Genomic DNA, 20,915 nt, shown 5'->3' with positions numbered 1-20,915 from the left:
AGATTCCTGTCATTTGGGTTGGGCAATGATATGCTTTATTTATATGTATCAGTACTGTACATGTATTGCCAAGTTAGAGTGAATTAATTAACATTGTAAATAGCAAATCCATAATTAGGTCCAGAATGTCATTAAAAAGACTTTAATTACATGTTTAAATAAGATATTGTCACTGCTATATAATTGAACTTTCCTCTTTTTTTTTTCTACCCTTTCCCCCACAATACAGCCAAGTTCACAGTTTGTCATTGCTAGGGAATTTTAATCAGGATACTCCTGCATCTTAATTAGAGATGTGGGTACCCATTAGTCTTGAAATTAATTGGATTCTCTTTTAGGATTGTCTTGTGATCTCTTTTTTAATATAAAAGTAAGCTGGAGGTAAGCATATACATAACATGAAAATAATACTGTTTTATTTTTCATAAGCATTTGCTAGGAAAATTTCAGCAGTTATCTTCCCAAATAAGGGATGTAGTTATTGTGGCTGTGGAAGGAATCTGCTGGCATTTGTATGTTACTGTGTGTGGAATTTTAATTTGGAATTGTCATTCTAGGTGCATAACCCCTTAATCTTTTGGGGACTATAGATAGGTTTTAGGCAAACGCACTTGAGAATGTTGTGTAGTAGAAGGAGCAGTTGTCTTGGTTGACTCTGTTACTACCTACTTTTTACTTTGTACTAGTCATTTAGCCTCGCGGGGTCCAATTTTCTCATCAATAAAAGGAGGCAGTTGGACTAGATTTTTAGGGTCCCTTCTAGTTCTAAGATTTAACTAATACATGACTAGTAAGAGAAGATAATTTCTAGTTAGAGAAAAGAATAATCTTTTTATGAGTATAGAGAGCCTTTATACATTCACTTAATTTGGATGAGGGCTAGTGTGAATTGGTTTAATGTCTGAATTCTAGAATACTAAATACACTTATTAACAGCTGTTCAAGTTAGGCTTTAACTTAAATTAGGCTAGCAGTATTAACATGTAGAGAAATGTTTGAGAAACCTGTTGCTTTGGATAATTCTGACTTAGAGGATACAAGTTATTTGGGGTAATTAAAAGTAATATTTTCTAAAGTAGCCTAAGTATTGCAATAATAATTGCTAACCTTTTAAACATAACCTAACCTTAAAAAAAAGCTTTAAAGGTAAACTTCAGCCCCTGAATACTAAAAATAATTGAACAGAAATTATAGTAGTTACAGATCAACTCATGAGACAAGGGAGTAGTTTGAAGTTTTAGGGTTTTTTTTCTCCCGCAAATATAAATAAAGCTATGTTAATCTTAAAAGATAAAATTATATTTTTGATAGTCATAGCTGACATTGGAACTCTGACAAGGTTATTCTCTTATTTTTGCAGAATATGTTTATTGTTTTGTGCCGCTGTGAACAAGCACATATATCCCAGTTAACATTTAGTGCTTTTTAATGAAAAAGCACGTATTGCTCACCACATCTGGTTTCCAGTTACTTTGCTCCAGATTATTTGAGCTGTGAATCTGTAGTGACACCTAGTGGGTGATAAGGATATGAACATTAGTGATTGAAATGAATTTCACAGCCAACTTCTAGGGCCTTCTGGCATCACGGATTGGCCTTAACCTTCCATTTCTATTTCAGTTTTCATTTATTGGGATCTGGTTGTGGGGAAATCAAAAGAATCCCCGTTGTTCTTGCCACACTACGGTGAAATATGAAAATGCCTTTTGCTCTCACTACCTAAACCAGAATTATTAAGGTTAGAACAGATCTTCAGAATATCTAATCCAATCCCCTCATTTTTAAGAGGAGGAAACAAACTGAAGCCAAGAGAGAAGAGACTGATGTGAAGCCATATAAGTAAGTGATAGAACCTAAGGGCCTCTGTCATCTGATTTCCAAGCTTTCTGCTATACCCTGTATAGCATTTAATTTTGAGTTTTTAGTTTGAGACGTTGGTTTAGATGAAAGAGTGGATATTCAGTGTATTCTCAGCAGAACCAGTGCAGATTAAAAGCATATTTTCTTTCAGTAATACAGGGCTGTGTCTCAAAATAGAGCTGTTGGCAAATGCCAAATGCTTTCCCTGTTAGTGAACATCCATGACTAAAGCATACAAGCAGGCAAGAACCATCTCAGATGTCACAGAGGAGCTGCTTGCATTAAGGGAGGGCGGGGAAGGGAAGATGAGACTAGACCTTAAGTACCCTTCTGAGATTCTATGAGTCTTCTGGCAAGGAAGAAAGTCTCTGTTCAAATATATGGCATCTTAAAAAAAAAAAAGCTACTGATAAACCTAGTGGCAGGGCAGGAATAAAGACAGACATAGAGAATGGACTTGAGGACACTGGGAGGAGGAAGGGGAAGCTGGGACGAAGTGAGAGAGTGGCATGGACATATATACACTACCAAATGTAAAAGAGATAGCTAGTGGGAAGCAGCCACATGGCACAGGGAGATCAGCTCGGTGCTTTGTGACCACCTAGAAGGGTGCGATATGGAGGGTGGGAGGGAGACGCAAGAGGGAGGAGATATGGGGATATATGTATATGTATAGCTGATTCACCTTGTTATACAGCAGAGACTAACACACCTCGTAAAAAAATTATACTCCAATAAAGATGTTTAAAAAAAAAACAAAACTTCCCCCAAAACAAAATTACCCTATTTTCTAATGTATAGCAGGAGAACTGGTATTAAAATAAACAATCGTAATCATGTTAGGGTTTGCGGCACATAGTTTGTTTAATCCAGATTGGATACATCAGGTACAGCAGTGGCACATGACTCAATACCGTAAATGATATACATTTTAACATATGCACTACAGTTTCAAAAGAAGACGACAGGAAACTCAAGAGTTTTTTTTTCCCCATAGAAAGTTTTCACATGTTTATCTTCCTGCAGTTTTGTACAGTATTTCTTCTTTGCCATTGTGTTGTTGGTAAGCAAAGCCCATTTATTATATGAAAATAGAAAAGAACACACTTGATGTTTTTCACGATAACATTGATGGGGGAGGGTGACCTCTAAGGAAAACATTACATTGGAATGTCTGATTATCAAAAATATACCATCCCTCCCACCACCCAGGTTTGTAAAATAGTCTGTTGGTCCAAGGAGCCCCCCCAGGACTTGGGTCAGTGCCCTACACTGGTTAGTGTGACATTATCCAGTGTAGTTAAGTAACCTGCTAAGATAAATTCATTCCCACACTTGATGAGAAAAACATAGAACATTCTGAGTAGAAAACAAGACTCAAAAGGAACCCCTTTAAAGCTGTTTCTTTTTCTGATCCACTTTCTCTTAGTTCTAATGATGCTCCTCATGATGCTCTTTGGGCTCCGAGGGTGATGGGTCATAACAACGCTTTTCCTTCAATCATTTTAAAGCGTTGCAAATGCTGAGATTTCATAAGGACATCAGAAAGGGAAAATAAAAGTCTTTTTGGTTCCTGTTTGTCATGGTTACCATGCCAACTAGATTAAAAGGGAAACAAATATTGCCTTAGATTAACAGCATTAGGATCTTTCTGCCTTGTAGTTACCTGGTAATTGAAATGAGGGAACCTGGATCACTAGAATTCATTAATAACCTAAACATCTAGGTTTAGATAAATTTCAACCACTACCTCTGCAAAGTTAAAAAAAAAAAAAAACAAAGATAAGGAAAAAAATCTAGGTACATCTTTCAATGTACTTTCCCTGCCAATATTCTAACAAGTGACATGATCCCGAACTGCAGGAATCATAGTTTGAAAACTGGGTAAGGTCCTCAACATATCCACGAGTTGACTTTTTTGTTAATTGTCGATCAGCATTAACTATCCACTTTAATTTCTGTTCAAATTATTTTTCTTAATTTCACTTTTCTACTTGCTGACTTCATACTCCTGTATGACTGTAGACTCATGTGTTCAACTATCATTGAGACTATCTAGTCTTTTGAACAGGATTCTATGCAGTTAGTCTTGAGCTTGACACTAGTTACGAAAAGAGGGGATGAAGGAGAAGTAGTACAGAGTTTGCTTCTGGAGGTCCTGGTTCAGGGTGGTTTTGAGTATAGTGCTTCCTCTCCCTAATCACTAGCCTTGAAATCCAGATATTAAAATATATAAGCAATCCTCAGAGTTATGCTACATGATGTAGAGGAAAAGGTCCCGGGACAAGATGTCTAAGCCCTGGATTGCAAACATAGTTCTGCCACTAACCTGCCATGTGAACTTGAATGTCACTCAGCTTCTTTCTGCCTGTTTTCTTCTCTGTGAATCAAGGATTTAGGTACTTGATCTACTACCACCAGAGGTGGTGGAAAGGATTAAAAGGACTATAGAAGGTATGCTTCAAAACGTTGTCCTAGCCCGCTCTTCGAGGAGAGACAGGATTTGACTGAAAAAACCTGACTATTCACTTACCTATTTTTGACAGAATTGATAGTCCGTAGCTAGTTGTATCTAGTGGATGGTGGTTTCCAAAGTATGGTTTGGATTAGTACAGTCAGTGGTTTCCAAGGGCTGTGTCCAAGTAATAATTGACTTTCACATAAGACTATGTCTCTAGATACAACAAGTAATCTCTGATGGGTCTTCTCTAAAGCATCGTTGCTCTGAGAGGCAGTGGGTGTAGGGAAAAGCATTAGACTGATAGCCGAGGGACTTGGGTTCTGGTCCCAGTCGTGTCATTAAATAACTGCATGACCTTGAGTAGGTCACTTAATTTCTCTGGGCCTCAGCCTTCTAGACTGTAAAATGACTTAGATATTCTTTAATCTCTTCTAGTTCTGATTCACTCTATTCCATGTTTTCTAAGTTTCCATTCATTTCAATATAGCTTATTGGTTGGTTGGTTGGTTGGTTTTTAACCCTCCCTAATGTTCAGTAGGATTGAATGGGATAGGTAGTTTTGTAAATCTATTATGCTGAAGTTGTTCATGAACTATGAAAGCTCGAGTCATTTCACCAGAAAGCCATTGTCCCCTGAAAACCCTGATAATATCCTGGTTCTTCAGTCCCTGGCCGATGAGTTAGACATTCAACTGATTTGGCACACTTTGGACCTTCTTTTTACTCACAAATGCCCTTTAGCAGTGTAGTCTTGCTCTATTCTGTTGTGTAGATGAGCCATTTTCTTGTGTGAACAGGGTCTCTCATCTTTGGCTAAGGCTACACTGGGGGATGGAGATGCAGGGGTTAGTCTAATAATGGTGGTTTAGGAACTGGCATCATGTGGGATTTGGAAATGAAATTGAAGAAATACAAAACATTCAGTTCATTAGGGTCAAAAAAGTGGGAAATTATTTGGGACATGATTTTTTAAAATTTCATTAATTTTTGTGGGAACCACTAGTAAGCTCCCCTGATGCACTACCAAACAGGTCCTGGGTTGGAGCAGTCATTCTTCTAACTCTGTGATGACCTGTTCTTAAACACAGGCAGTTCGTATGTGTGTGTAACCATGTTCCTATTTACTTCTTTATCCTTTACCCAATTCGGTTCCTATGATGTATACTTAGAAACTTAAACCTTGTTTAACTTTGTTCCATTACCCATTCTTTCAAAAGGAAAATTCCTTTTCTAGTCCTTTGCCTGCCCTCTAGATGGAGTCCAGCCCAGTCCTCTGCCTTCCCTAATGAGATACGTGGATGACGTGAATGGGATTAAGTACGCAAGTGTGTTTAGGTTGTTGTGTGTTTGTGTGTACACACGTATTCCTCTGTAATTGTAAAGCTTTTTGCCTACTTACACCATAAGCTCAGAGGGCCAGACCACCCCATTCTCGGGTTAGGGGGAAATCCTTGAGGCCAGACCCAGAGAAGGGACGCAGTAAGTGGTCAGCGAGGATAGCGTAAAGGAGAAGGTTCCGTCTCCTCTGCCCTTCTGCTCACCTTCTGGTTAGGTGCCACCTCACATCCCTTTGACTTTCTCCTTCTACAGGGTCAGTAGAGCTGGGGTCATAGGGAAGCCCGTTGAAGGTGTTTTTAGGTTCCCAGCTAGTGAAACTCTTCTGGATGGCTGAGGTGGGCAGAAAAATTCTTGGCCTAGCATTAAACAGCTAACCACTAAGCTGTTGAATGGATAAAGAGTTCCCAAGGAGCTCCTGTGTCTCAGAGTCCAGGCTAGAGAGACTGCAATAGGGTAGTTGGAGATTGGGGAAGGCGGAAAGGGCCTGGTCACTAACCCCGAGGCCCACCTGCTCTGCTAAAAGCAGTGAAAATTGATTGGATTCCGGAAATGCTGTTCCCAGCCCCATCAGGATGCAAACCACTTGCACAGAAATGTGTCCAGGTTTTCCAAAAATAATATTCACTTCCTCACTTGCAGGGAGGTGATCAGGTTTCTCCCCCATTTCAGTTATCTTCAGGGACATCAGGCCTGAAGACTCTTCAGATCTCAAGGCATCATTCAGACTAGATAAGAATCATCTCTAATCTCTTGCTTGACTTCACTCTTTGGAGCATCCTTCGTGAGGCACACAGGCTTAACCTTCTGCAGCCTCCGTGGGAGTTGCCTCAGGTGTGAGATAAGTCAGAAGCTTGGTCCCCGTGCTGCTGCCTTCTCTGCGGGAAACTGCTCCTGGGGCTTCTTGTCAGAGCTCTGAATGGCTTTACAGTGGGTCCTGAAAGAAGGGTACAGAGCAAGGTGCCACAGGGGCTGACTGCAGCTGGGAGCCCTGGGTTCTTCTCTTCTCTCTTCACTGGCACACTGGCATTACCTGTGCCTCTCAGGTGCTAGCGATTTCCTTTTCCAAGATCCCAGTGAGATAAATGTGGTCATTCCCTTTCTTCCCCAGAAATGGAAACTTCAACACCAGTGGTTCCAACCACAAGGGAAGCACTCTGTTCTTTAAGGTGGACTTCCCTCATCCCTAAATGCCCATTTTTGCTTTATTCTTTTCTCTTCCACCACTGCATTCATGTCCTTGGCACGAGTCTGCAGGTGCTTGGCAGTGGAGAAGGCTTTACTAACATGTCTCAGTATCACTGGGGTCCATGTGGAGACAGATGGCTGGACACAGAGAAAAACAGCCAGGGGGTGAAGCAGAGAGGTACAGAGACAAAGGAGACAGGGGCAGACAGAGGGTGAGTGTTGCTGTGTGGTCACGTGGCAGCTCTGTGCAGGTCAGCTGGGCAGTGGGGCCCAGGCTCAGTCGACCTCACCTACCTGGGGGAACGAAGAGAGAACTCAGCAGTAACTGACTTCTTAGCCTAAAAGCTTTTGCTATAAAAGGAGAAAAAAAAAAAAAAAACAAACCGCCTCACAAAATGCATTGTTTTGGTTCAAAGGTATTGGGTCCATGGAGAAAAACATTTCACAAAACTCCGTGGGTGTTTTTGTTTTCCACCTTTTCCCATGAATAAATATTATCCATTAAGAGCCTTGAAAAAGGTGCTTAAATACACAGTGTTATATTTTCTTCCTGTTTTGCATGTGACAACTCGGCCTCTGTGCTGCTCTTGGTCTTGTATTTTCCTCACTGGGGTCTCCAGAAACAATGGTTATTTGGTCTGAGGCTCCCCACTCCGGGCCCTGTCCTGGCTCGCAGCTTATACCCGCACAGTCCCATCCCTACCCGCCCCGCCCTCCCTTTCCTCTGGCCCCTGTGAGATGCAGTGGCACAGGGCTATGTCCACGCTAGCAGCAGTGAACCTCAGGTGCCCCTTTGCTGCCTCTTTCTCCTTCCAGGCACAGGTTTCAGTGTTGGGGGTGCAACAGGGTGGGCAGAAATAGTGGGGGAGGGGGAGGGAGTGGTCACAGTGGCCACCCACCAACATGCCAGCCCCCTTCACTCCCACTACCCGCACTGGCCCTCTGTCCAGTGGTTTTACAAGGCGGAGACCTTGACAACATTGCTGGCCATGGCAGGAATGTTCGTGTTGGAGCCTGGGCTGGCAGGGGGTGGCCGACCTTCCCCCTCTGGGGTTAGCGCTGGGGGAGTAGGAATGCTGATGATGGCTGTGGTGATCTGGGATGTTTTGCAGTTTGGTCTCAGTCCGTCGTCTGCTTTCAAATTAAGGCTGGAACGACTGGGATAAAAAAAGAGTAAGTTGATGATGGTTCGTCTTGCTAGTGTCCCAAAGCTTCCTTGACCCTCTACCTGTCTAGCTCACAGTAACTGGGAGGTGATTTGGGTGTCCCTCCATCTCTGCTTTTGGTAATCGGCCTGTAATTATCCATTCTGATTATTATTCCTAAACTACCCCGAATTGTAAAAGTCATGGATACTGGGCTTTGGAATTCAGAGTATACTTTTTTCCTTCCAGTGGATTTTTTTCCCCTCCCTTGTGGCATTTGATTTTGGTTTCCCTGAATTCCTTGCCACTCATTGGAGGTAGTGGGAAGTTGCCTACATGTAAGTAGAGAGTCAGTCTGTGATTCAAAATCAGCCTGGGATAAGCCGAAATTTCATATAATTTCACAATTGTGAAAATTATTGTCTTGAGAAAACAGTCCATTCTTCGCACTAGGGTAGGTCATTTATGGATTTTTGTTGTTGTTCTTATTTTTTCTGGTATCTAACCCCACCTTGGGCCTACACCTGCTATAGTATCCTCCAAAGCATATGAGAAGCGTGTGGGTTAACTTGCAAGGATGAGAAGGAAGGTGGGGGGAGGAAGGTGAGGTGAGGGACTCATGCATTAGACAGGGAGGAGGGAAGGCTGAGGACCCCCAGGGGTCTCCTAATGCTGAGAGCCTTTCACTCTGTGAAGGGAGCGTTGCAAACCTTAGGGAGTGATGGAGATGGGAGCCACCCACCTGGTAGTGAGGGAGGGCTGCTCGCTGCCCTGGATGTGGATCGTGCTGAGCTCTTGCATGCTGCGCAGGCGGGTGGCCGGCAGGTTGGAGTTGGGCAGGTGTGTGGTTTTCTTACTACGACGGGAGCAGCAGGTGGTCGTGAGGCCCGGGTGGCTGGACAGTGAGGGACTCCGTGTGGATGGGTAGTTCTGCATTGAACTCTCCATGCAGTTCTGCTCAAACATCTGTTCATCTATAAACTCGTGGTTCTGTGGGAAGCAGAGGGAGAAGAGGTAGGAGAAGGAGATAGGAGGAGGCGGGGGCGGGGATAAGCCCCCGTACCCTGTATAGCTGCCTGTCTCTGTTCTGGGCCTTGGGAGAAGGGCTCCCAGCTGCGTGGAGCACAGATAAGCATTCAGGACATGGGGGATATCCTATAGGCATCAAATGAAGGAAGGAGGAGATTACCATTGACAGCCCTGGTCATCAGACTGGAGGGCGGAGACTGCGGTTGTGAAATCATGATGTGACATTCACTTCGTCTACAGCTTTGGCTGAAGGGATACGGAGGACATGGAGGGACTTAGTGGCATCCTCAGAGCTAGAAGCAAAGACTTGACGGACTTTGCAGGCTTTGACAGGATCTTCTGGTGGCGGGGGGCAGGGAGCGGCAGGTAAGGAGTCACTAACAATGGGTAGTGGGTACGCTGGGTTGTCTTTTCTGGATTTACTGGGTGAGATCCTTATGAATCCTGGGCAAGTGTGAGACATAAGCTTTTAAAGGCACTGGATTATTCACAGTGTTGGGAGAGCTTTGCTCTGGAAGGCCAATGCGGTCACACACTCAGGGTTATGATTGCTTTTGAGTACTGGGTTTTTTCCAGCTGGTTATGGGGTATGGCTCCTTAATATACCTAAAGGCACAGGATTCCCTAAGTCAAGTGTAAGCATGGGAAGGGGATGCTAACAGACTCCTGATGGAGGCCACCAGGATGGGGTGGAGTGGAGCCCAGGATAACTAACATATGGCTGTTTAGCCAAGGTGACTAAACATCTATGCCATGAATGGTCTGGCCAAGGCTGCCAGAGTGAGGAGAAAGTCTGAGGAGAAGTAGCATGAGAACAGAGTTCAGAGAGAGACCAGCCCTGACAGCTGATACCAGGAGTCCCCATAGGGCTGGGCGGGTGGCACAGACAGATGTGGCACATGGACACTCACAAGGTACCAACATTGGTTCCATGTTCCGCCACCCCTCCAAGCCCCTGGGGAGGTCAAAAAAGGGAATCAGAAAGGCACAAAAAAACTGGAAGCCTGAGCTGGTACTGGGTAGGATAAGCAGAGTTAGGATAAGCCCAAGAAGAATCAAGAGCACATGCAGAGAACCAGACCAGGGGGTAAGAAGAGGAGACTCCACAGACTCAGAAGAATCAGAGAGAAAAACATCAATTGAAATTTTAAAAAGTTATACCTTGATGGTGGAGGTTCGTACAGATAACAGGGGATCATCCACAAGATAGGACAACCCCTACAGGACAACATGCCAACAGAAGATAAAAACACCATTGATTGTACATTCCAGCATTCCCAGGCTCAGTTTTGACATTCGATCTCTCAATCCCAGCATTCCACCCTTCCAGTCCAACATTCCATCCCTTGCTTCCAGCATTCTTCCTCCTTTGTCCCAACATTCCATCCCTTGAATCCAACATTCCTTGCCTAAAATGCAGCATTCCATCTCTTTAATCCCAATATCCCCACAATCCGACATTCTTTCCTTCAAATTCAGCATTCCACCCCGTCAATGCCAACATTCCATCTCTTCAAACCCAAACATTTTCACCCATATCCTTTCAACTTACACATTCCACCCAGCACATGCAACTTGGAAAGGGCAGTTGGGTCCAGGCCTATTTCTTTGGCAAGCTCTGAGTCTTTGAGAGAAATTCTAGATACACCTGTACGGTTCTTGACACTAAGAAACATTGGCTAAGTCCTGGAAACTAGGGTTTTCAGAGTACCTTCCCACAGTGGAAGCCCTCACTGGGCTCAGCTGCCATCCACAGCGTCCACAGCTGTCCATACTAAGAGTCACCTAACATCTACTTCCCCCACATTTGGGAGGCCAGGATATGGAACACTGAAAATTAGAAAGTTCCTTCCTTAGTGTGCTGAGCCCTGACCATAGCCTTTTTGGGGAAGGAGGTCCTAGAAAAGAACAAGAAGGAGTTTCTCTTTGTCTCTCTTTGGTTGTCCAGCCTAACCTCTCCTCCCTCCCTACTATTCCTAACACTTTTGCCAAGGCTCCAGGGTTGACCCCACTGCCCTTCCTTTCAGTCTGTTGGAGAGGCACAAGCATCATTCCACATTCCAGCTGGGGCACCCTAAGCCATGACTCATTTTTAGCAATCAGCCTTTCAGAATCTGAATTCCCTGGGAATTGCAGGGTGACTGAGATGGGGTGGTACTGGTAAAATCCGTGGCTAGAGAAATATATGCACTGCTTCGTTCATTCACTCTCTCCTGTTCCAAGTGGAATGGAAGGAGAAAAGGGACCCACAGATTGCATCAACCTAGCCCCAGGGATAGGACAAAAACTGACATTCTTCTCTGCTGTCCTGTAGTAACCTAGTATAAATTCAGCCCTAGCTCTGAAGAGGGGTGCTCATCAGAGCTGAGAAACTGATAGGCAGAGCCCTTAGGCCTCAGTAACTAAGAAATGGGCTGTGAGGACGGATGTAGGGTGTGTGTGGAAAGACTGGGGGAATGGCCTCCTCTGTGCTGCGGGCCTCCTGACCCTGGTGGCTTTGCCCCACTCCTTGGGGTCTTCCTCCTGAGGGCTGATAGAGACCTCATTGCTACTCTTTGGATCTAAGGGGACAAACTTTGACTTCTGAAGCCTGGGGTGAGAACGTGAGGACAGAGTTCTCACTCTGTAAGTTCTGACCTCAGAAAAAGGTCAGGGGTCAGGGATGAGAAGGGAGGTGGCACTGGGCTGGGACTCACAGTGGTTTTCTCCAGGCAGTGCAGCAGGTGGTGGTGCTGGCTCTCGATGAGTGAGGTGGTCTTGCCCATGTGCTCCTCTTCCGGGGTGCCCTAGGAGGAGAAGAGGAGAGGCTGGGTATGAAGCTGCTGGCTCTCCTTCTCTCCATCTCCTTCATCTCTCCACAGAGGGGAGGGGGGGACTGGAAAAATCTGGATGAACCAAATTTTAGGGTCACCCTAGACCATGCTAGCCTTTGGCTGGGAGCCCTTGAGCTAAAGGGGGTTTAGGGGTGATGATGAGAACCCTATGGAAGACATATGTGGAGGGTGGCTGCTACCTGGGGAAACTTTGGGGCTTTGGGGTGGGAGTGCTGATGCCCCCAGGAAGAAAAAGCAAGTCCGTCCTCCCCTCCATCTCCCCAACCCAAGTCCCCCAGGCACCTACCATCAGCTCCAGTGCCTCGTTGAGGAGTCCGTTGCGCTTGCTGTGCAGGTAGGCATTGGAGCTCCCTGTTTTGGCCACACGGATCCTGGCAAGGCGGGCCTTCTGTGATTGGCAGAGAGAATAAAAGAGTGAGCAAGACTGAGAGACAAAAAGACAGTGAGCCTGGCCAAGCCAGCGACAGTGGGCTGTCCCAGCAAGGTTGGGTTCCCAGGTGATGTCTGATGAAGGGAAGGAAGCTGCTTCTTCCCCGCCGCAGAGATCTCTGTTTATAGACCTGGGACTGGGTCAGAGAGGCTGTGATCCCCCTGTACAGAGTGAGCATGGTCATGGTCAGAGTGCCTAGGGGTTTCCACTTGTCTCTCCAGCCTAGGTGTGATCCTGGCCAGGGAAATATCACTCATCAAATTCCTCCCTCCTTCCTCAAATTTCATGACCTTTATCCATTCAGTATTGCATTGGGGTATTTCTCATCTCAGACCGCAAGTTCTTTAAAGGAGCCCATGTTATAGCTCCCCTGATTCTCTCCTAGGGTCCAGTGCAATTCCCTGCATACAGCAGGTGCCCAAATACCAGTTAATTATAAGAAAAGCAAGGAGTGTGTATACGTGCCCCTCAACTCCTTCCCCTCTTTCTATTATTTTTTCCTTAGCATTCATTACTAAGGTGGTATATGTTTTACATATTTATCTCGCTATTGTCTCTCTTTCCCCACAGGAATGTAAACTCCTTGAGGGCAGCGGTTTTTGTTTTGTTCTCTGATATATCCCCAGTGCTTGATAACTTGTCAATCAGTGGAAGAATTTACAATTGCATGTCTGTCTCTGGGATGTGTCTATACATGTATATTTTGCTGTGCATGTCTATGGGAACGAGTGTAGGTGCATGTGCGTGTGACAAGGGGCCCAATGTGGGTGTGAGAGAGGAGAGGATGGAGCACATTTCCATACACCACCCTGGCTTTAGCTGCGGCGACTGAGAATCTCCCAGCTCCATCCTTGGAAGGCTTCGGCCGTATCCTGTGCAAGGGTCGCGTGGTACCTCAACCACACAAACTCATCTCTCTTGCTTGCAGAGGCAGTGGGAGAGGCCGGACACACTGCACAGGCTGACTTCTCTTCTCCTTCCTAATAACCATAATCAGTGTCACTATGACAGCAGCACAGCCACAGTGTGAGGCCTAAGAGGAAAGAGGCTCTGGGAGGGAGGGAGAAGGGACGGGTAGAGGGCTTCCTGCTGGTTTAAAAAAAATGCAGCTTCACGTTTGGGCTCTTGTGGATCTAGACCCAGCTGCAGGAAGAAGAGCCCACAAGGCCTCACAAACCTATTCTGGGGCAGAGGGGTCCTTCCTTCTGCCTCTGGGAAAATATACATTTAACGTCAGCATGGACTCTGAACAGAGGAGTCCTTGGAAAATTGTGGCAATTTTCACTTCTTGTGACTTTCTCCCCAGCATGGGGAAGTGTCCCCTCCAAGTGTGCTACTGGGCTGGCTCATCTGCTAAAAGGAGGCCAGGGACTTGGATTTAGGCTGTCAACAGAAGCACAAAGAACACACGATAGCTATTGTTCCCTGGGAAGTCCCCCTGTGACCACTGTGTCCTTGCAGGAACAATTCAACGACTTCCCCTGGTTTCTAGATATGGCGAAGAGGTCAGCACTTGAGCCTAGAAGATCTGCCTGTAAAACTGAGGAAGAACTCTCCTCTAGACAGAGAATAAAAAGAGGAAGCAGGGAGAGAAAGGATGGTAAGTAAGCCCTACCATTCCTCTTCTCTCTGAGCAAAGAACATGCATTCCAGGTGCAGGACAGTTCTCGTTCCTGGGGATCCCGCTCCAGCCCTCCCCTCAGCTCAATGTCTACATTCAAGCAAGTTCTTCATCATTTGAGGATGTGGCTACTATTGCTTTGGGTGAGCACTGGGTGTTGAGAGCTGCGTATGGAAATCCGGTTGTGTCAGCTCATTTTAGCCTTATATAATTTGATGGCACCACTTACAGCCAGACCATTCTTGTATCTGGGGTCTGTCTTCATTACTTTCTGGAGATGAAAGATTCTCCTGCTCTCCTTTGTGGCACTCCTTTTAATCTTATCTTACCCTGGGCGCTATTAAAGCAACAGATTGTCATAACAAATGCACTATATCGTTTAATCATTTCCCACACAGGATAAAGAGGTTTGCAATATATTTATAGAACCATACCCAGCATATGTAATTTGGTGAGGACTTTTGGCTTGACTTTGAGCCCCTGAGGGCCAGAGCCTGTGACTTATGCATATTTTTATCTTCAGCACCTAGCACAGAGCTTCGCACTGAGTATTTGCTCAAGCAAGGCTTGTGATGGCCCAGGAAGGAAGACGATCCTACACAGTCAGTCAGACATCCATGTTAATAAAGCCGTTGTGATGGGCTCAGTCCTTGTGTGTACTGGTCAGCCTCCTTCTCTTCCATGAACATGAGTACAGTGTAAGAGTTCGGAGAATGTAGGGATCATCTAGGCTATTTTACAGACGAGGAAATGGAGGATGTGAGAGGAAGTGACTTGTCAGGGCAAGGTTTCAGCTCAGGTCTTCCAACCTCCCAACGCTGCTTCCATAACACCCCCTCCTCCTTCCCTGAATTTCAACTCCCCTCAGACAAGTTTTCAACTTGATGAGCAAAGCCCAGAAAATTGCATTTTCAACAGCTGTAGACATTCCAGGGCTGGAGGAGAGGTTTGGATAGAGGATTCTGCCACCCTGGGCACAGTTCCAAGTTCAGGCTAATAAGCTCAAGAACTCTGTCAGCCCCGAGAAGGGTTTCACGATGAAGCACTTCCTAGCTATCTGGCTGGCAGGTGCCCTTGGACCATGAGTATTGACATCTCTACCCTGGGAGAGGCAGAAGAAGGAAAAAGAGGGAGAAATGGAAAAGCCAAAAGAGAACATGGGCAATTGCACTTTTAGGCATTTATCCCAGAGAAATGAAAACTTCTGTTCACACAAAAACCTGCACATGGCTGTTAACAGCAACTTTATTTATAATAGCCCAATGTCCCTCAACAGGCAAACTGTTAACCATAACTGGGATGCATCCATACCAGGGAATACTGCTCAGCAAGGAAAAGGAACGGACTACTGATACACATGACTTAGATGAATCTCCAGGAATTATATGAAATGAAAAAAGCCAATCTCCAAAGGTTGCCTACTGTATTTGATATACCATTGATATACCATTGATCTACCATTGATATACCATTAAAAAAAAAAACGTTTTTATAAAGGGAGGACAGATAAATAGTTGCCAGAGGTTAGAGACGGGGTAGACATAGAGTGAGGGGGGTGTGGTTATAAAAGAAATAGTGGGAGGGACCCTTATGGTGTTGGAACTGTGCAGTACCTTGACTGAGATGGGGGATGTGAACCTGCATAGGTAATAAAACTGTATAAAACTTCACACACACACACACACACACACACACACACATGGGTACAAGTAAAACTGGGGAAGTCTGAATAGGATTGGTGGATTGCAGCAATGTCCATACGCTGGACATGAAATTTTATAACTACATGTGAATTACAATTATTCCAATTAAAATTTCCATTAAAAACGTTCCCCCCCTCTGTCCACTGCTAGACCTCCTTACTTGATCTCCAGTTCACTTGGCTTAGAAAACCCAGTCTCTGCAGCAAAGAGTCGTGGAATTCTTTCAGTAATAATCCCAAGCCAGTCAGTCACGATGGGAAAGGATGACAACATTTGGAGCCTTTCCTCTCCACCTGAGGCATGTGGGCTGGAGCTTACCTTCACAGCTCCTGAGTATGTGGTCTGGGCTGAGAACTGTCATCAGCACCCCTAACCCCCTTCCTGTCCCATCTCTCCATTCCCCACTAAGTTCCCCAACCTGGCTTCCTTGCCTCGCTGTGACAGACCCAGTGCTGGAAGCAGGCAGTATTCTTGTGTTCTTTTTCTTTTCCTCTCACAGGAAGCCTAAGGTGAAAAGAGGCAGAACTGAGCCTACTGTGAGGAGAGACAGTATCCAGAGGAGGTGAAAACACTGCAAATATTTACTCTGATTTCAAGGAAGAGCAAAGAGGGAGAGGGAGAAGGGTGGGAAAGGAGGCAGAAGGGAGGGAGTCTCATCCTGAGGGGCTAGAGGGAGGAAGAAGCCTAAGCTGATTCCTTCTGGATCTTAATTACACAGGATGAGCTTTGTAAAGTTCTGCAGAGAAATGGTCCCTGTCGTATTCTTTGCAGGGGCAAAACGACAGCAGATGCGATGCTCTAAGAAGTAGGTAAGGGTGTGAGCCCGGAGGGGAAGGGAGCACAGGAGTGGCTGAAGCACAGTTTGAGTGGGGCTGTTGTGGGCTAGTGTGTGAGCTGAGGATACCTTGGGTTCCCACTGCTCTACAAAAACCCTGTGTCATGTCATGGCTATTGTAAATAGAGCTGCAATGAACATTGTGGTGGTTTTCTCCGGGTATATGCCCAGTAGTGGGATTGCTGGGTCATATGGTAGTTCTACTTTTAGTTTTTTAAGGAACCTCCATACTGTTCTCCATAGTGGCTGTATCAATTTACATTCCCACCCACAGTGCAAGAGGGTTCCCTTTTCTCCACACCCTCTCCAGAGTGAAGTAAGTCAGAAAGAGAAAAACAAATACCGTATGCTAACACATATATATGGAATCTGACAGGAATAAAGACGCAGACGTAGAGGATGGACTTGAGGACACGGGGAGGGGGAAGGGTAAGCTGGGATGAAGTGAGAGAGTGGCATGGACATATATATACTGCCAAATGTAAAATAGATAGCTAGTGGGAAGCAGCCGCATAGCACAGGGAGATCAGCTCAGTGCTTTGTGACCACTTAGAGGGGTGGGATAGGGAGGGTGGGAGGGAGGGAGATGCAAGAGGGAGGGGATATGGGGATATATGTATACGGATAGCTGATTCACTTTGTTATACAGCAGAAACTAACACACCATCGTAAAGCAATTATACTCCAATAGAGATGTTAAAAAAAAACCCCAAACCAAAGCAAACCCTGTGTCAGCCCTTGCCCAGTGCTGGGGGGTTGGGGGAGGGGGAGGTTGAGGTTGATATAGGACCCTTGACCCTTCAGGGCTTTAGGCTCCTTGATTTGGAAAGGCGATCCCCGTTTCTTTCTGCCCCTTTCTTTAGGACAGCATAATGAATTTATATATTGTTCACATTTGCCAGCTGACTTGAACAGGGAAAGAGATAAGACTTCTATTTCTGAGCTGGCTAGCAGGGGATGGGGGTGGGGAAACCTGACCTTGGGTGAAGAGGTAGGAAATTGTTCTGGAGGGGATGGAGAGGACAGCAGATCAATCCAAGGCAGGCTGACAACATTAAAAACCCAGGTCAAGATAAGTCAAAATATATTTCCACACAGGCGGAAGGAGACAGCAGGGCAAGGAAGTGACAAAGGCACACAAAAGGGGAGATGCTGGAAGTGGGGACCAACTGGATTTATTATATAACTATGTGATATATATTATATTATTAAGTATTTTTACATGTAAATTATTATACATTTCAGAGCTAACTTTCATGAACTTTGAGACTTTGTTTCAGTCAGCATACACAGATTTGTTCTGGAATCCTGGATTCCTCTGATATGTCGTGGAAGCCCTGCCACTTGGGAGTTATCCCTGTGAATGGAAGGTCAGGAGAGAGGATCATGCGGTGAGGAAGTAACCCAGCTGCAATGCATAGGGCCTGGCACATAGTTGGTGTTCAGTAAATGTGTGTGGAATGAATGAATAAAAGAAAGAATAAAATAAGGACATAATGTTTCAGGCCTCCATAAGTGACTCTTTCAGGTCCCCCTGTCCCCTGTACCCAGAAAGGCTTTGATCGTACCCCATGAAGGTTGAGATGCTGCTGAAGGGGGAGTATTTCAGCCCAGAACAGAAGAGAAAGGATGGCAGGGCCCTGAACCAAGATGGCGGAGTAGAAGGACGTGCTCTCACTCCCTCTTGTGAGAACACCAGAATCACAACTAGCTGCTGGACAATCATCGACAGGAGGACACTAGAACTCACCAAAAAAGATGCCCCACATCCAAAGACAAAGGAGAAGCCACAATGAGACCATAGGAGGGGTGCAATCACAGTAAAATCAAATCCCATAACTGCTGGGTGGGTGACTCACAGACTGGAGAACACTTATAACACAGAAGTCCACCCACTGGAGTGAAGGTTCTGAGCCCAATGTCAGGCTTCCCAACCTGGGGGTCCAGCAACGGAAGGAGGAATTCCTAGAGAATCAGACTTCGAAGTCTAGTGGGATTTGATTGCAGGACTTCGACAGGACTGGGCGAAACAGAGACTTCACTCTTGGAGGGCACACACAAAGTAGTGTGCGTATTGGGACCAAGGAGAAGCAACAGTGATCCCAGGGGAGACTGAACCAGACCTACCAGCTAGTGTTAGAAGGTCTCCTGCAGAGGCAGGGGGTGGCTGTGTCTCACTGTGGGGACAAGGAAACTGGCAGCAGAAGTTCTGGGAAGTACTCCTTGGCGTGAGCCCTCCCAGAGTCCGCCATTAGCCCCATCAAAGAGCCCAGGTAGCCTCCAGTGTTGGGTTGCCTCAGGCCAAACAACAAACAGGGAGGGAATGCAGACCCACGCATCAGCAGTCAAGCAGATTAAAGTTTTACTGAGCTCTGCCGACCAGAGCAACAGTCAGCTCTACCCACCACCAGTCCCTCCCATCAGGAAACTTGAACAGGCCTCTTAGATAGCCTCATCCACCAGAGGGCAGACAGCAGAAGCAAGAAGAGCTACAATCCTGCAGCCTGCGGAACAAAAACCACATTCATAGAAAGACAAGATGAAAAGGCAGAGGGCTATGTACCAGATGAAGGAACAAGATAAAACCCCAGAAAAACAACTAAATGGAGTGGAGATAGGCAAGCTTCCAGAAAAAGAATTCAGAATAATGATAGTGAAGATGATCTAGGACCTCGGAAAAGGAATGGAGGCAAAGATGGAGAAGATGCAAGAAATGTTTAACAAAGACCTAGAAGAATTAAAGAACAAACAAACAGAGATGAACAACACAATAACTGAAATGAAAAATACCCTAGAAGGAATCAATAGCAGAATAACTGAAGCGGAAGAACAGATAAGTGACCTGGAAGACAGAATGGTGGAATTCACTGCTGCAAAACAAAATAAAGAAAAAAGAATGAAAAGAAATGAGGACCGCCTAAGAGACCTCTGGGACAACATTAAATGCAACAACATTCGCTTTATAGAGGTCCCAGAAGGAGAAGAGAGAGAGAAAGGACCTGAGAAAATATTTGAAGAGATTATAGTTGAAAACTTCCCTAACATGGGAAAGGAAATAGCCACCCAAGTCCAGGAAGTGCAGAGAGTCCCAGGCAGGATAAATCCAAGGAGAAACATGCCGAGAGAGATAGTAATCAAATTGACAAAAATTAAAGACAAAGAAAAATTATTGAAAGCAGCAAGGGAAAAATGACAAATAACATACAAGGGAACTCCCATAAGGTTAACAGCTGATTTCTCAGCAGAAATTCTACAAGCCAGAAGGGAGTGGCATGATATACTTAAAGTGAAGAAAGGGAAGAACCTACAACCAAGATTACTCTACCCAGCAAGGATCTCATTCAGATTCGATGGAGGAAACAAAAGCTTTACAGACAAGCAAAAGCTAAGAGAATTTAGCACCACCAAACCAACACCAAACCAGCTCCAAACAAATGCTAAAGGAACTTCTCTAAGTGCGAAACACAAGAAAAGAAAAAGACTACAAAAACAAACCCAAAACAATTAAGAAAATGGTCATAGGAACATACATATCAATAATTACCTTAAACGTGAATGGATTAAATGCTCCAGCCAAAAGACACAAGCTTGCTGAATGGATACAAAACAAGATCCATATATATGCTGTCTACAAGAGACCCACTTCAGACCTAGGGACACATACAGACTGAAAGTGAGGGGATGGAAAAAGATATTCCATGCAAATGGAAATCAAAAGAAAGCTGGAGTAGCAATACCCATATCAGATAAAATAGACTTTAAAATAAAGAATGTTACAAGAGACAAGGAAGGACACTACATAATGATCAACAGATCAATCCAAGAAGAATCTATAACAATTATAAATATATATGCACCCAACATAGGAAGACCTCAATACATAAGGCAACTGCTAACAGCTATAAAAGAGGAAATTGACAGTAACACAATAATAGTGGAGGACTTTAACATCTCACTTATACCAATGGACAGATCATCCAAAATGAAAATAAATAAGGAAACACAAGATTTAAATGACACAATAGACCACAGAGATTTAATTGATATATATAGGACATTCCATCCCAAAACAGCAGATTACACTTTCTTCTCAAGTGTGCATGGAACATTCTCCAGGATAGATCACATCTTGGGTCACAAATCAAGCCTCAGTAAATTTAAGAAAATTGAAATCATATCAAGCCTCTTTTTGACCACAACACTAGGAGATTAGAAATCAATTACAGGGAAAAAAATGTAAAAAACACAAACACATGGAGGCTAAACAATACATTACTAAATAACCAAGAGATCACTGAAGAAATCAAAAAATACCTAGAGACAAATGACGATGAAAACACGACGATCCAAAACTTATGGGATGCAGCAAAAGCAGTTCTAAGATGGAAGTTTATAGCTATAGAAGACTACCTCAAGAAATAAGAAAAATCTCAAATAAACAATCTAACCTTACACCTGAAGGAAGTAGAGAAAG

The 20,915-nt window shown here is 44.7% G+C and overlaps 1 protein-coding gene across 2 annotated transcripts in view; it reads right to left on the bottom strand.

The window, feature by feature from the left end:
• Positions 1 to 7,799: 7,799 nt before the first annotated feature.
• The window catches only part of KCND3 (potassium voltage-gated channel subfamily D member 3), a gene marked incomplete at both ends in the record, with an annotated part of 224,956 nt that continues 211,840 nt past the window's right edge, over positions 7,800 to 20,915 (bottom strand). Inside the window, 5 exons of one of the 2 annotated variants that reach the window (XM_082649398.1) lie at positions 7,800 to 8,001; positions 8,732 to 8,979; positions 10,180 to 10,236; positions 11,715 to 11,804; positions 12,139 to 12,240. In XM_082649398.1, the coding sequence (XP_082505524.1) occupies positions 7,800 to 8,001; positions 8,732 to 8,979; positions 10,180 to 10,236; positions 11,715 to 11,804; positions 12,139 to 12,240 (699 nt within the window). The remainder of the gene's footprint in view (positions 8,002 to 8,731; positions 8,980 to 10,179; positions 10,237 to 11,714; positions 11,805 to 12,138; positions 12,241 to 20,915) is intronic. The other variant, XM_082649399.1, reaches the window with a different exon arrangement.

The sequence above is a fragment of the Grampus griseus genome (assembly GCF_964374135.1).
Source record: "Grampus griseus genome assembly, chromosome: 1".
NCBI lineage: Eukaryota > Metazoa > Chordata > Mammalia > Artiodactyla > Delphinidae > Grampus > Grampus griseus.
This window is presented reverse-complemented; position numbering and strand designations above follow the sequence as displayed.